At 42.7% G+C, this 16,576-nt stretch overlaps 1 protein-coding gene across 1 annotated transcript in view; it reads right to left on the reverse strand.

Annotated features, from left to right (window-relative positions):
* Window positions 1-16,576, reverse strand: part of GPSM1 (G protein signaling modulator 1) — a 139,297-nt gene that overhangs the window by 83,101 nt on the left and 39,620 nt on the right. Inside the window, 1 exon segment of the mRNA XM_043986814.1 lies at window positions 724-945. Within this exon segment, the coding sequence (XP_043842749.1) occupies window positions 724-945 (222 nt within the window).

Below are 16,576 nucleotides of genomic sequence, written 5' to 3' on the forward strand. Positions count from 1 at the left end.
GGGAAAGAGGAGGAAGCACAGATGACAATGATGTCTGTCACTATCAGAATCTCCCATGGCATATTATAAAAGGGTAAGGTGGGTTAAATGAAAATAACTTTGGGGTGATGAGTCAGGGATGGGGAGTGAGGATCTGTGGTATGATGACCAACCATTCGTGCATTCCAGTGAGGCAGACTGCAAAAATAAATCATAGGAATTGGAGTTCTGAGGGACTGGAAAGCCAAGGTATTTGAAGACAGCAGGGGATGGAGAAGACGACTGGATTCCCAGGTTAAGTGGCATCTTGGAGAGGGGTGTGTGCTTGCAGCAAATGTCCTTGGAGAGTAGGACACATCTTAGAGAGAGTTGTGATGGTCATGGAACCCTAGGAGATAGTAGCCAATGTGTAGGAGGTAGTTGGTGCCAGTCTATAGGCAATACTCTGCAGGGAGGAAGGGAGAGTACCTACTGGACATCAACATCTGGGCAAAAACCTGGGTATTCCAATATGGGTAAAGGAAGAGAAATAATTTTAATCCATTCTCTTTTCATGTTGCCCTAAGAGTTAACACCCCCTACCCACCTGTCATGATAAACATACCCAGCCACATGTACTGAGAGACATTCAGTTTCAGATGTCTAGTTCCATATATACACACACAATCACATCGTCTCACATTTGCACAGTGACACAAATCCCATTCACACAATCACAAATCCGTATGGGGTCCCCAGCTTTACCTGGCCAGAGTGAGGTCATGCTTGTGATACTCAAGAGCCTTGGAGTACTCTTTCAGGTAGAAGTAGGCATTCCCCAGCTGGCTGTAGATTGCACTCAGTGTCTTCAGATCTTCAGTCCCCACCTGGACTGCAGCTTCAAAGAAGGCAGCTCCTGCTTTGAAATCTCCAGATTTACAGAGCCTCTCACCTTCCAGGGCCAGCTCTAGGCAGGAGGCCTCCATCCTGGGGAAACCAAGGAAAAGGAAACTGACGGAAGCTGCAGCAGGGATTATGTAAACAGGACTTTGGCACAGAGATCTGGCCAACTACTCAGTGACTGGGCATGGGGTTCCCCAGGGACTGAAACATCAGCCCAACAGCAACAGCCCCTAAGGGATTATGTTCACAAGGCTTTTGGCCCAGGATCTTGTTTCTAGTACTCAATAAATCCAGTGGCTGCCTGTTACCTTCAGGTTCAAATATAAAAATCCACTGTTTGGCATTTTAAAGCCCTTTACAACCTGTATCTTTCTAACCTTTTCAGGCTTTTTACACTTTCACACCAACCATATATATATATGTATATATATATATATATATATATATATATATATATGTGTGTGTGTGTGTGTGTGTGTGTGTGTATACACATACATATATACATATAAAATCATAAAAGTATTTTTTTATTTTCCAGTTACATGTAAAGAGTTTTCAACATTTGTTTTCATAAGATTTCCAGTTCCAAATTTTTCTCCCTCCCTCCCCTCCGTCCCCCCTCCCCAAGATAGAAAGCAATCTGATATAGGTTATATATGTACAATCACATTAAATAGGTTTCTGCATTAGTCATATTGTGAAAGAAGAATCAGAACACAAGGGAAAGACCTCAAAAAAGAAAAAAAAGCCAGAAAGTAGAAACAGTATGGTTGAATCTGTGTTCAGAATCCACAGTTCCTTTTTTCTGGATGTGGAGAACATTTTCTATCATGAGTTCTTTGGAACTGTCTTGGATCATTGCACTGCTGAGAAGGGCCAAGTCTATCACAGTTGATCATCACACAATGTTGTTGTTACTGTGTACAATGTTCTCCTGGTTCTGCTCACTTTACTCAGCATCAGTCCACTTAAGTTTTTCCAGGTTTTTCTGAAATCTGCCTGCTCATCATTTCTTACAGCACAATAGTATTCCATTACATTCATATACCACAACTTGTTCAGCCATTCCCCAATTGATGAGCATTCCCTCGATTTCCAATTCTTTGCCATCACCAAGAAAGCTGCTATAAATATTTTTTGCACATGCACCCACCATATATTTTACAATTCAGTCAATTCGGCCACTTCTTAGACATGATGCTCCATCTCTCAGATCCTTGTCTTTGAAGTGGCTATTTTCCAAACCTGGAAGGATCTCTCTCCTCACCTTTGCCTTTTGGCTCTCCTGGTTTTCTTCATGCTGATTTCAAAGCCCATCTTCTTCAGGAAGCCTTTCCTGACCATCCCTCTCCTTCCCCCCAAGCCCTCCAGACAGTCTTCTCCCCGATCTCCCTCAGCAGAAGATTTGGCCTCTTTCTTTACCGAAGAAATTTTGACCATTTAACATGAGCTCTGTCATCTCCCATTCTTTTTATCTCAAAACCCCTTGGCATCATCTCCTACTCTCTTTTCCTTTCTCCCATTCTCTGACAATGAAGGGATCCTTCTTCCCAAAGCCAAGCACTCTGCATGTGCACTTGATCCCCATCTCCTCTTGTCTTCTTCAGCAGATTCCATTCCCAATCAGTCCCCAAATCTCAAATCTTCTACCGCTCTCTTACAACTTCCCTACTACCTTCAAACATGTCTAGGTAGGTCTCCTTCAGCCTTAAAAACAAAACCAAACCCCTTCACTACATGCTGCTCTCACCTTATATCACTCCTCACTTTTCTTGTCAATCTCCTTGAAAAAGCTATCTACACTATCTGCCTCCACTTTTTTCTCCTCCCATTAATTTTTCAACTTTTTACAATCTGGCTTCTGACCAAATAACTCAATTGAAATTCCTCTCTCCAAAGTTATTAATGAGTTCTAATTGGTCAGATCTAATGGTTTTATCTTAGTCCTAATCATTCTCAACTTATCTGCTATATTTGACAGTAGTGACCACTCTCTCTTCTTGGATACTTTCTTCTCTTGGTTTTGTAACACTACAAGGTTCACCACCTACCTATCTAACTGTTCTTTCTCAGCGTCCCCTTTGCTGGCTCATCATCTACATCCCACCCCCTAACTGTGGGTGCTTTCCAAGATTCTGTCCCTTCTTTATATACTCTCAGTAACCTCATCAATTCCCATGGGTTTAATGATTATCTGTATGCAGATGATTTCCAGATCTAATATCCACTTCCAGTATGTCCCCTGAGTTTTAGTTGGGGATCAGATCTTGGCAACAGGTGCCATTACTTCCTGGCAAATGGAGAAGAAATGGAAGTAGTGTCAGATTTTATATTCTTGGACTCAAAGATTACTGCAGACAGTGACTGCAGCTGTGAAATTAAAAGATGCTTGCTTCTTGGAAGGAAAGCCATGGCAAATCTGGACAGCATACTGAAAAGCAGAGACATCACCTTGCCGACAAAGGTCCATACAGTCAAAGTTATGGTATTCCCAGTAGCAATGGATGGCTGTGAGAGTTGGATTATTAAGGAAATCTGAGTGCTGCATAATTGACTTTTGAATTGTGGTGCTGGAGAAGACTTTTTTGAAAGATCCTTGCACAACAAGGAGATCAAATCAGTCAGTACTTAAAAAAATTAATGCACACTATTCACTGGAAGGTCAAATACTGAAACTTCAACACTTTGACCACATAATGAGAAGACAGGACTCATTGGAAAAGACCCTAATGTTGGGAAAGATTGAAGGCAAAAGGAGAAGGGGACAGTAGAGGCTGAGATGGATGGATAGTGTCATGGAAGCAATGGACATGAGTTTGGACAGACTTGTAGGCATAGTGGAGGATAGAAAGGCCTGGTGCACTATGGTCCATGGGGTCATGAAGAGTCAGAGACAATTGAATGCCTGAACAACAAACACCAATCTCCTATTAGATTTTTTGAATCTGAAGAGTCAGAGACATCTTGAACTCATTATGTTTAAAACTGAACTCATTATCAAACTTCCCTTTTTCTATCAAAGGCACCACAATCTTTCTAGTATCTCAGCTTTGTAGGCTTGGCATTATTTTTAATTCTTCAGTCTCCCTCACCCCACATGTCTACTTAGTTGGTAAACCTTGCTGTTTCGACCTTCCCTTCTCTTCACTCACAGAGCAATCATCTTACTTCAGGACCTCTTCACCTTGCTTCTAGATTATTTCAACAGCTTCCTACTTGACCTCTCTGCCTTAAATCTCTCACCACTCCAGGCCATTCTACACACTGCTGCCAATGTAATTTTCTTTAAGCACAGATCTTATCATGAGACTCCCCTACTCAATCAAATCCTGTGCTCTCTATTGCCACTAGAATAAAATAAAAACTTTTCTATTTCACTTTTAAAGTCCTGTACAAGCTGGCCTTAATTTATGTTTCTGGTCTCCCTGGACATTATTCCCCCTCCCACACTTGGCAATGCAGGCCACCCAGCCCTTTCCTTCTTCTTCTTCACTTCATCCCCGTGCCTTTGAATTGGCTGTCCCTCATGCCTGAAACTCTGGTTTCAGGGTCCTCCTCTTCCTTGAGCATGCAGCTCAGCTGTCTTTTTTGGGGGGGACGAGGCAACTGGGGTTAAGTGACTTGCCCAGGGTCACATGGCTAGTAAGTATTAAGTGTCTGAGGCTGTATTTGAACACAGGTCCTCCTGACTCCAGGGCCAGTGCTCTATCCACTGCGCCACCTAGCTGCCCCTCAGCTGTCTTTTGCATGAAGCTTTTCCTGATCTCCCCAACTGCTAGTGCCCTCCCTCCCAAACTAACTTATATTAAACTATTTAACTTTATAATGGTTCCTTTATGTGTATTTTTTATGTATAGATTGCCTTCCCCATTAGAATATAATAAGAATAGCACAGTGCCTGATGCATAACAGATGCTTAATAAATGTTTCTTGTTTGATTGACATCTGCACAGTGGATAGAGTGCTAAGCCTGGAGTCAGGAAGACTTCTCTCCCTGAGTTAAAATCTGACCTCAGACACTCACCGGCTATGTGATGCTGGGCAAGTCACTTCACCTTGTTTGCCTCAGTTTATTCATCTATAAAATGAGCTGGAGAAGGAAATGGCAAACCACTCTAATACCTTTGCCAAGAATATACCAAAAGGGATCGTAAAGGGTCAGACATGACTGAAAATAAAAATGACTAAACAACAAAATTGCATATACCTTTTATATACACAGTTATTTACATCTTATCTTCCCCAATTTGAATATGAACTCCTTGAGGGCAGGGTCCATATATGTGCCCTTCCTTATATCCACTTGGCTTAGAATGTATGAAACACAAGTGCTTAATAATGCTTGTTTATTGATTCATTGACTGCTGCTTATCACCTATATGCCCACTAGTGAATCACTTCCCTTCAGTAGAACTATATTTTCTTATCTGCCAAACAAGGATGGCTTCTGTGGTTCATTCCAGCTCCAAACGCAGGTCTATCTTTGACCTTTAAGGCTTCTTCTGGTTCTAAATCTATGATTTTAGGTACTAAGGGCATACTAAGGGGGAGGCCTCACCTCAAGCGCTCTCAGTGTCCCTTGGTGACATGCCTTACGTCTATCTTTCCCAAGGATTTACCTAGATCTGGTTGGGGCCTATACTCTCTACTCAACTTGTGTTTTACCTCTGGGGAAAAGCAATTCCAAAAATTGCTTGTTTATGTGTGATAGAGGTCAACCATGGACTGATTTTAAAAGTAGCTCCACCAAGGACCAAAGGGAACATTCTCGTTCTAGCAACGGGAGGTTCAGGGAACAAGTCTGTGATCTCCATTCCCATTTACTTTGAGAGCTAGTGCACATTGTCCTCCCTTCTTAGAGTACTTTCTTTCCTTTTTATTGGTGGGGCAATGGGAGTTAAGTGACTTGCCCAGGGTCACACAGCTAGTAAGTGTCAAGTGTCTGAGGTCGGATTTGAACTCAGGTACTCCTGATTCCAGGGCCAGTGCTTTATCCACTATGCCACCTAGCTGCTCCTTTCTTAGAGTACTTTAATCTACCATCCTAAGCCAATCACATTTAATAGCAGCTAAATACAAACAGGACCTGAGGGATGAAATCCATTGACTCCCCATTGCCAGCAACCCCTAGCAGGCTACAAAATGAAGTCATGTTTCCAAGCACAGAAACATTCCTGGCTTCCTTAGGCAGTTGTGGCTGAGTAAAGATAGGACCACACCAAAGGAATGAAGCAAGCATTTTTAAGCACTTAAACTTTCAATTAATTTAAATTATTATTTAATTTTAATATTTATTAACTACTATGTGTTAGGTTCTGTCCTACATACTTTACAATTATGATGTAATTTTATCTTTATAACAACCTTGGGAGATGGGTATTATTGTTATCCTCATTTAACAGTTGAGGAAACTGAGGCGAACAGAAATTAAGTGACTTCCCCCCAAGGCTGCAAAGTTGGTAAGTGTTTGAAGCTGGATTTGAACTCAGGGCTTTCTGATTATGGTCCCAGTGCTTTATCCACCACACCGCTTAGCTCAGTATGGCCCCAGGCAGAACGGAGTCATGGAGGTGATTTAAAGAGATGACATACCCAAACTTCCCCTTCTTTTTTTTCTGGATAGGACTTATGATTATATTGATATAAGGAGCTCCAATGAAGAACTTCTTTTATCTTGGTAACCTTGGTAACTTATGATCAAGTTGGATGGGGATACTAATATTAAGAGAATGCTAATTTTAAATGATTTGCCCACAATTACATTTCCAGTTTGTGTCAGAAGCAGGATTTGAACCCAGCTCTTCCTAACTCAGGGGTTAGTTCATTATCCACTATACTATGATGCCTCTCTTGCAAAGGAGCCTCCAGGACAGGCAAGTATAGAATTGCATGCAGCTGCATTCTTGTAATGAAGTTTTGTGTTTTGGGCACCCCGAACAGTGCTTTGCATGGAGCTGGTATTTAATAGACGTTTACTGAGCTGGAATTCAGCACAATGCTCTGTGTCAACCCTCAGTTGAATCTCCTTTCTTCTTATTAAGAACCCACAGGCCTTGCCCTTGCCTTTGTTTCTTTCTCATCCGCTCTGTAAACTCATTCTGTCTCTGGCTGAACTCCAGGAGGCAGGGGCCTCACACCACCACCTTGCTTTCTTGGCCTTCCTCTTGGAGAGCTGTCATCCTTGTCACCTGTGAAACTCTACTTTGAGACTTCATTCCAGCAGCCCTAACTTGCTGGACCCAATGTGAGCAGAGGGACAACAGGACAGTGAGCAGCTAACCTGCCTTTCCCAACTACGGGAACATTCAGCTGGCTTGTCATCGGGGGCTGATTGGATGACCAGATGCTCCAGTTTTGCTATTTAGGAGAAAATTGGTGGCTTGACTAGTGCATGATAAAGCAAATATCCTGGGAAAATTCTGCCCAATCCCTGCTCCAGGGTTCCAATTCATTTCTGGAAGCCCCACGGACTGGATGCCTGGTCCCATTACTTATGTGCTCATTAGAAGCAATAACAGTCATCTGGGAGACAATCACTTCACCAGAAGACAGGCCTGCCCTGGGAGGAGAGCTCAGGATAAGCAGGCTTTTTGGCATTCCCAGACTCAGAACAGATGGAAGCTGTGACACTGCTCTTGGAAAAGCTGCTTGTGCTGCAGTCCCATCTGCCACCTGGGCAGTGAAGCCACTCTTTCACCCTGCTCCTAGCCTTGGTTGTGAGACCACAGGGACAAGTACATTGGGGGACCAGATGAAGCTCCTTCTAGCCTAGAGGAACTTGGTGGGTTTACTGGAATGTGATTTTTGTCTGAAAGATCATCAGGTCATATTAAGTAGAACATTAGAGACCATTTACTCCAAACTTTTTCCCCTCATCCCCATTTTACCAAAAAGGATGCTGAAACCTAGAGGAAAAGTCAACATTCTGGTTCTCTTTAATTAGGGCCCTACTCCAAACAGAGAGTATGAGGGAGAGAGTATGAGACAGACAGGCTATGTACTCCTACCTTGCTTTCTATCCCTCATGTTCAGGGTTGGTAAGACAACCAAACTAGTCCTTCATCAGAGGTGTCAAATTTGTGGCTTAAACAGTATGCACCGAAACAGATTAAAATGTAATTGGGGGGCAGCTAGGTGGCGCAGTGGATAGAGCACCGACCCTGGAGTCAGGAGTACCTGAGTTCAAATCCAGCCTCAGACACTTAATACTTACTAGCTGTGTGACCCTCGGCAAGCCACTTAACCCCCATTGCCTCACTTAAAAACAAAAACAAAAAAAACAACTAAAATGTAATTGGAAGGGGGCAGCTAGGTGGCGCAGTAGATAAAGCACCGGCCCTGGATTCAGGAGTATCTGGGTTCAAATCTGACCTCAGACACTTGATACATACTAGCTGTGTGACCCCGGGCAAGTCACTTAACCCCCATTGCCCCGCAAAAAAAAAAAAAAAATGTAATTGGGAAATGTTTAACAAAATAAAAAAGTACAATACAACATGTTAATTTGTGACTTTCTAAGTCGATTTGTGGTTTCTACTTGAGTTTGAAAACTACTGTCCTTCATCATTCCCTTCCACCATCTTCCCTGATGTGATTTTGACAAATGCTATTCTTTGACTAGCCTATCCCCTAAACAATTCCATCTACAGGGATGTGAGTTGTAGAGGCACATTCAGAGGGTAGATACCCTGGGCAGAGCTTTGCAATGGTGTCTGAACCTGTGTCAAAAAAAAGACTGGAGACCTCGGGGTGTGTGTGTGTGTGTGTGTGTGTGTGTGTGTGTGTGTGTGTGTGTGTGTGTGTGTGTGTGTGTGTGTATGTAGCCTCCTGTTTTTCACACCAACATACACAAACATTTTTAGGTCCAGTCTCTAATGTAATCGATCTGTTTCTGCAGTGATGCTTAGCCGGATTGGTTTGAGGCAACTGGAAGACTGGCTTGGGATGCTGCAGAATCAAAGAAAACTTTTAAATGGCAGAGAGTGGATCACATCTCTGCTGCTCTGTCTTTTAGGGCATATGTGCCTGGTACCTATGACACACGGGGCAGAGGGTTGCAGAAACACAGAGCTTGGTGGACACTAGGAAAAAAAAAGAGGTAGCCAAGATTTTGAGTCATAGATGTTTTCTGAATGCTGCTAACATAAGGCCATAGGACAGCCAAGAGGTAATTAGGAAGTGGCTCTGGAGGTGAACAGATTAGGACTGACCAGCGTGGACTCCAGAAAAAAAATTGCCTTGGCTTGGATGGAAAAGTAACTGCTCAGGGGCAGCTAGATGGTGCAGTGGATAAAGCACTGGCCCTGGATTCAGGGGTACCCGAGTTCAAATCCGGCCTCAGACACTTAACACTTACTAGCTGTGTGACCCTGGGCAAGTCACTTAACCCCAATTGCCTCACCAAAAAAAAAAGAAAAAAAGAAAAGTAACTGGTCCCCAAGGGAGCTCTTAGCTGGGGGTGACTGCAGAGTTATGGAGAGGAGAGAGAGAGAGAGGAAGACCAATAAAAAGCTCTTTTTTTTCTCCAAGTGGCTAGATTTCTGTTTGACTTGGAGGCTATTACTGGTTGCTGTGTACACGCTGACCTTGCCTTAAGCTAATCTTTTGATGAGTGAATAGGAGAGAGGGAAAGGGGGAAATGTAATTATGTTTCTGCAAACTGTTTTCAGAACCATCAAAGAAGCTAGAGTAGGGGAGATTTTGCAGATAGACCTCGAAAGAAAAGGAGAAATATTTCGTCCTCCTCTGTCATTATTATCTGTGGTTTTATGTGACACAACTGTCCCACCCCAGAGTCCCATCTCCGGCACCCTTTTCCTGGGGTTTTCCTCCCCCATGACCCCTGGGAAGCAGAGGGATGCTTCCTTTCTAGTCGTCATTATACCCATAGCGGGACTATCCTTGGATAGTTAACACCCCCTTCCCTCCAGACTTGTCTAAAATGCAGTTATGGCCAATTATTGCACTGAGGCAGAGAATGCCAGCTGAAGTTCCCACTATTGGAGATGTAAGTTTTACCGATAAGAAATGTTAATTTCATTAAGGAAAGATGGTAAACAATGCCAAAAGTACTCCTTGTGTTTCTTTAATGGCGAATGTCTCATTAGGTTCCTTTGACCGACACGGGCCCTTCATCCCCTCCATTCACCCTGCCCCCAAATGACATTTTTTCAGGCTCTCTTCAGGAACCTAAGGGACCTCCCTGGTCCATAGGTAGAAGGAAATAAGCAGAGACAGGTAAATAGAGCACAGTGCATCTGTACCAGGGTAGGTAAGACGAGAGATCTACTGATCATAACCTGGGGAGGAGGAACAGCAGGACAAGGGGGAGAATTGGTTGGCTTTCTAGCTCAGATTTCCTTGACTCGCTCCAGGCTTTTGTCAACTCTTTAGTCCATCAGAAAGTACATGGATTTGAATCCTGGTTTCTACCTGTATGATACTGAGTAAGTAACATAACTTCAGATTCCACACTGTAAAATGAGAAGATTGGACTAGCTGGCTTCTTTAAGATCTAGGGCCATGATGCTATTGTCTTTCTTCCCCACTTGAAGAAGCGTTGGCTCAGTAATGTGCTAACTTTGGCTGCTGCTTCTCCCCATGTAACACATTCCTCTCCTTGTTTCCCTGCCTTAGAAACGGCCGACTTATACCCTCACATGATAAGAGCAGTGATGTTAGTTACATTCTGCAAATCATTTTTCAGGATGACTTTGCTCGACTACCTCTCCCATTAGGATCTACAGAACTCAGGTTGCCCTGAAAGGATGCAAACGGTGGCAGATAGTGGGGGAGACTTAGGAACCTGGTCTTGGGAACGTTCTGTATTTTTTTTTTTGCACCTTATAGGTCCAAAATAAATAGTAAATCAGAACCACCCGGTCAGGCTAAGCTGTTCTTATCCCAAGGCCCCCAGTCCACCAATTGTACTCATCTTCAGTTACCTCCCTCCTAAATTTAATTTGCCAGCAAGAAAGGCAAACAGTGAGGGCCTCAGGTAATAGAGGGCTACTATGGTGATCAATCAGATGGACTATTAGCCCCTTGCTACACAAGGTGAGCCCAGGTTATTCACAGTGTATTTTAATTAAAAAATTGTTTGTCCTTAAATGAGCTGTGTCTTTGCTGACTGTTGGACTTGCCTGTTTACTATTATTCTTCTAGCAGAATGCAGAAGCAGGGATAAGAATCTTGGTTAACAAAAAGTTGTACAGTTTTACATGCAGAGCACATGATGCAAGCAATTGATGGTTTCTGGGCAAGATAATAACTTTCCAACAGATCCAATTATTGGAATTGGAGTTGGGTTCAAAAAACTCTACTAGGTAGGCATAGATTTTAAAAAAATTTACAAAATGTGGTTTTCTAAAGATCTAAGGATTGGGCATGGTTAAACCAGCACCACCATGGCTACAGTTTGAATGGGTAGAACGTAAGTAAGGGGAAGGGGAATCCTAACCTGACTCCAAGTGTCAAAGGAAAATTGCCAGGGTGATATGACATGACTTCCCCCAAACCAACCAGGCTTGTTCCCAGGAGACAAACCACAGGGCAGCTTATCCAATACAAAAATCAGTGCTGCTCCATCTCTTTCACTCTCCACCTCCATTACCTCAGGGTAGACATTTTACCTTAGTCATCTTGGGAAGACCAAATTACTACCCTTCAAACCAGTTGGCCCACCTTTCTTCCATCTCCCAAACCCACTTTAGTCATTTGAGTCATTTGACCTCCCAAGGCTTGGATTACCATCTAGTATGCAAGCCCTCTCTGTTTCTCCCTCCCAGGGGGTACCTTGTACCTTCTTTTCTGTACACTGCGCATCTTCTGCACATAAAGCCAGAGTTCCAGGCCCACAGGGAGCAGGAGGGGCCGTGGCCGTGGGGCACCATATACCACCTTGCATACTGCCCTTTCTGCCAAGCTTAGGGCAGATGGCTGGCCTTCTACAGCAGTGGTTGGCATCTCCCTTGGGATGATGGTGGTGGCAGCAGCTTTTCCTCTAGGGGTTGGTAGTGGTAGTGGTAGACTTCATTGGTACAAAGGGGAAAAAATGTCCTCACCATCCAGTTTCCTATTGTCATCCATGAGTGTCCTCTGCTACATCCCTCTGTCCAGTGAGATGCTTCAACTGTGGATCCTGAAAACGTTTCTAATTTCTTTTGAGTATGGTGCTCTCAGATGCAATGGAGGAATCATCGATACTAAGCAATGCCTTTCTCTACACTGAGCCTGGGTCCTCTGCAGTTTGGATCCTTCGATTATTCCTCTTTGGAGGTTTAGAATGGTCCAATCCAGCTAGGGCAGCCACTACCCAGTCTTCAGGCTGATCCCAGACAACTCTGGGCTACCTCCTTACTAGGGTTGAGAAGACAGATGGAGGTAGCTGATTGATCCTCCCTTCCCCTGCCTCCCCAGCCCCCACCTTGCTCCTCAGTGGCTTGATGGAGATCAAGGGCAGCTCAATCCCTTCAATCCTGAGCTGGAAGATAAGTGTCATAAGCAGATGGGGGAAGGGCAGATTGAATAGAGGGATGGAATTCAGTCCAACTCAATTGATTATTCAATTTAAGTCTATTTAACAAATATTTTTAAGTACCTAAAAAAATACAAGGTACTATGCTAGGCACTAGAAATACAAAGATGAAAAAATGACAGGATGACTTTGCTTGACTACCTCTCCCATTAGGATCTACAGAACTCAGGTTGCCCTGAAAGGATGCAAACGGTGGCAGATAGTGGGGGAGACTTAGGAACCTGGTCTTTGCCCTCAAAGAGCTTCCAGTCTAATTGTGGGAATTCAACATCTATACAAAGAAGTATGATATAAGGGTGACCATAATAGGTGCAAAGGAAAGATCCAGAAAAAATGCTGCTAGGAATATTTGAGAAGAGGGAGATCATTTTCAGCTGGGATGATCAGCTGAGATTTGTAGAAAAAGATTTCAATTCCACAACCCTCCCAATTATGGATCATATTCTGATGAATGTGTAAAGAATGGGGAAGTAAAGCTTTTTTTTTTGGATTATACTATATATTTATTAATTATTTTTTTTAATGTATGAGGTATTTTATTTTTTCCATTACATGTAAAGATAGTTCTCAACTTTTGTTTATACATGCTTTACAATTTCAGATTTTTCTACCTCCCACCCCTCCCTCCCCCCTCCCCTAGGAAGTAAAGCTTTTATTTGGACTACTCTGACATTTACAGATCACCATCATCTTCATATCATAGCATTCAAGCATTGGTAGTTTTTTCCTGCTCTTGTGAACTTAGCATTGGTTGGAAATGAAGAGTGAGTGTGGCATGTGAAAGAATGCTACACTAAAAAAATGTTCCATTGGAATGTTGCTGTCTTATTAACAGAAGCTGAATGCCTTTGTAAATAGATTTGTTCTTGTCCCTAAGGAAGAATTGTCCTCTCTCCTTCCCTGTCTCGCCTCCCAATGTTAGAGTGTCTACTATTCTAAAATCTGTTAAAGTTAACCCAGCTTGTTTATGAAACATCTGATGTGTAATTTTTAAAAAGTGATTTTAAGACCTAAATGTAGTTCAAAGAGAATACTTTTCTGGTGGTTAACTAGGATGCACCCAGTTTGAGCCTATAATGGTGGGAAGAATAACAGATTAGTTGGAGGTTTTCTTTTTTTATTGAATTTTTATTTATTTTGTTAAGTATTTTGCCATTACACTTTTTGGGGGGAGGGGCAAAGAGGGTTAAGTGACTTGCCCAGGGTCACACAGCTTGTAAGTGTTAAGTGTCTGAGGCCGGATTTAAACTCAGGTTCTCCTGAATCCAGGGCGGGTGCTTTATCCACTGTGCCACCTAGCTGCCCCAGTAGGAGGCTTTCTTGATCGAGGTATGATAGGTAGAAAGATTCAAGTTTTTAAGAACTTAGAATTTAAATACCATACATGTAATCAAATTACTAGGATAACTACAAGGGACATGCATATAAGTAACATCTACCTTAGTTGATGATTACTTATATCACTTTCATTGAAAGATATTTTTAACTTCTTGATGCTAAATTGCTACTTGTGGATTATAGATGCATTAATAAAGTATGTAAAACAACATTTGGCAAAATACAGTTTTGCCATATGAGTAGGGGGGAAAATAAAAAGATTTCAAGTGGTGGAGATATGGATTCAATGCTTTCTAGCTATGGAGGATAGCTTGAATGAAGGGATGGAATTGGAAGAAGGCAGGATGAAATAAAGAACAGATTATAGTCTAAAAATGTATAGTATATAAATGGCATAGTGTGGAATAAGGCTGGAAAGGTGAATTGGAGCCAGACTATGGAGGTCCTTGAATGCTAGAGTTTGTTTTTTATACAAGGGATAACAGGGAGCCACTGAAGATTCTTGAGCAGAAGTGTGACATTATTCATTTCTTTAAGTGCTCAACAGCCTACATTACTAGAAAGAGGTAGTGCCATAGATAACTTAAAATATCAAATAACAAAACTTTATTTGTTATCAGATAACATTTCTGTTTAGCTTTGGAATAAATGATATGGATTTCTTAATTAAATGATGATCAAGGGTTTTTGTTTTGACTATGTAAATTCAGTTGGGCTCAGGCTGTAAAAATGAGTTTGTTTTCTCTGAGGATGCACTTTTTGGGTGTGTAGAGTAGATTTAGATGGTAGGGAGGAAATGGGCTTCTTTGGTGGGTGAATAAGGAATACCCTAGTGAAAAATTATTTTCTAATCCCACTAAGTGTCCAAGACAAAACAAGACCAAAGGCTGGTTGCTCATTCCAGTTCTACAGGTATATGGGTAAAAGTTAGAGGGAAAAGTCCATGATGAAACCCTAAGGCCTTCCTTAAGTATATGAACATATTCCTGGCATCCTGCCTTGCTACAATGTACAGCATAGCTAGCCTGCCTTTTCCAGGAAGAAGGCTTTGCACTGAAGGTGACATCATGCTGGGTCCAGATAGCCTCTACTGAATGTAAGAGCTTGGGGTGAGGCGCTCTCTGAGTTGGTGGAAGGCAATCCTATTTTCCCACTTCCTACTATGTGCCTGCAGGTAAAGGCACAGCTAAGAAGTGGCAGAAGGGGATAGTAGTCAATGTGTCTGTTAAGACCTTTTGGTTTTTCTTAGCAGGTGATTAATTCTCTTTCATCTGAGGTTGTGTTTGAAAATCACCTTCATGACTCGATAAAAAATACTATCTCCTTTTAAAGAGAGAACTGATGAACTCTGAGTGTAGACTGAAGTGTAATTTTCTCACTTTATTTTCCTTGCCTTTTTTTGCAACATGGCTAATATGAAAATGTGTTTTGCACGATTTCACATGTATAGTTGATATCATATTGCTTGCCTTCTCAATCAGTGAAGGAAGGAAGGAAGGAAGGAAGGAAGGAAGGAAGGAAGGAAGGAAGGAAGAAAACCATCTTCATGCAAGTACCAGCAGACCTCTGGCTGAAAAGGTGAAGCCAAGGGGAGGTAGGAGAACAACATTCAACTCACTGGCATTCCTAGTCCTGGATTGTTCTCCAAATCAAGTCTGGCAACTAAACCCTGAAGTACTGGCACATGAAGAGAAAGCTGCGGGACTTTCAATCACCCCTAATGCTCTCATAGGATTATCGTCGTAGGGTAGTTCAGAGGCACAGGTAGTAAATGGCAGAGGCAGGATCTAAAATCAGGTCCCGAGACTCCAAATTTGTCACTCTTCACTACACCAAATTGCTTCCTTTTGTCTTTCCATCATTGACAACTTGCAAATGACATGGGAAATAAAGTGTTGCTGTGGATAAAGTGTTGGACCTGTAATCTGGAAGCCCTGAGTTTGAATCATGCCTCTGACACTTCTTAGCTATTTGGAGGATGAAGGTCACTGGGCCTTTCCTCCTCACTTAAGTAATTCAGACAGGTTTATGTCTGTGTGAAGACCTAGGCCTCAGGAACTGCTCTGGATGCCCCTCACTGCACTTCTGAGAGTTTTAGTAATGATGACTTTCTGGTCTGAAAGTTGTCCTAGGCCAGGCAGCATCACATCTCTATCTCTTGGCCTGGAGGTGATTTGAGAAATAAAAACACTTTGATGATACACTGATAGGCTGGTGGGACATAGGAATGGAGTAGAGGAGGTGGGGAGGTACAAACTCTCCTTTAAGACTCCAACCTAACTCAAATGGTTTATATAGAGCCATGCCTGGAGGCAGGAGGAGGGGGAGGATGACCTCTGAAGAGTCCATCACCCCACCTGTGGAGCGGGCAATTCTATGTGCCAAACCAATGCTTTTTCAACTTGGGAGGTTAGCCAGAACTGCCTGAAGTATCAAAAGAAACAACAAAAATCAATTCCCCTTTAATGGGGCCAAAACCAACAAGACCTCATGAACCCAGCAGTGAGAGGCAGCAGTTACAGGTGTGTGGGAGGCATTTAGGGCTTGCCAAGAAGGGACTCTTTGAACTGGATGCCTCTAAGTTCTGCAGGTCTGGAATTAGGGGCCCAACACTGGGGACAGTCTCCAGAAAGCCAGGGCAATGGGGGTTAAGTGACTTGCCCAGGGTCACACAGCTAGTAAGTGTAAAGTGTCTGAGGCTGGATTTGAACTCAGGTACTCCTGAATCCAGGGCCGGTGCTTTATCCACTGCGCCACCTAGCCGCCCCCCAAAAATCCTTGCTAAATAAGAGCCCTTTGATTTTTTTTAACATTTGTGTTTTTGGGTGCTTGGCATTGCTG

Source organism: Dromiciops gliroides, chromosome 2 (genome assembly GCF_019393635.1).
Source record: "Dromiciops gliroides isolate mDroGli1 chromosome 2, mDroGli1.pri, whole genome shotgun sequence".
In the NCBI taxonomy this organism is placed as follows: Eukaryota; Metazoa; Chordata; class Mammalia; order Microbiotheria; family Microbiotheriidae; genus Dromiciops; species Dromiciops gliroides.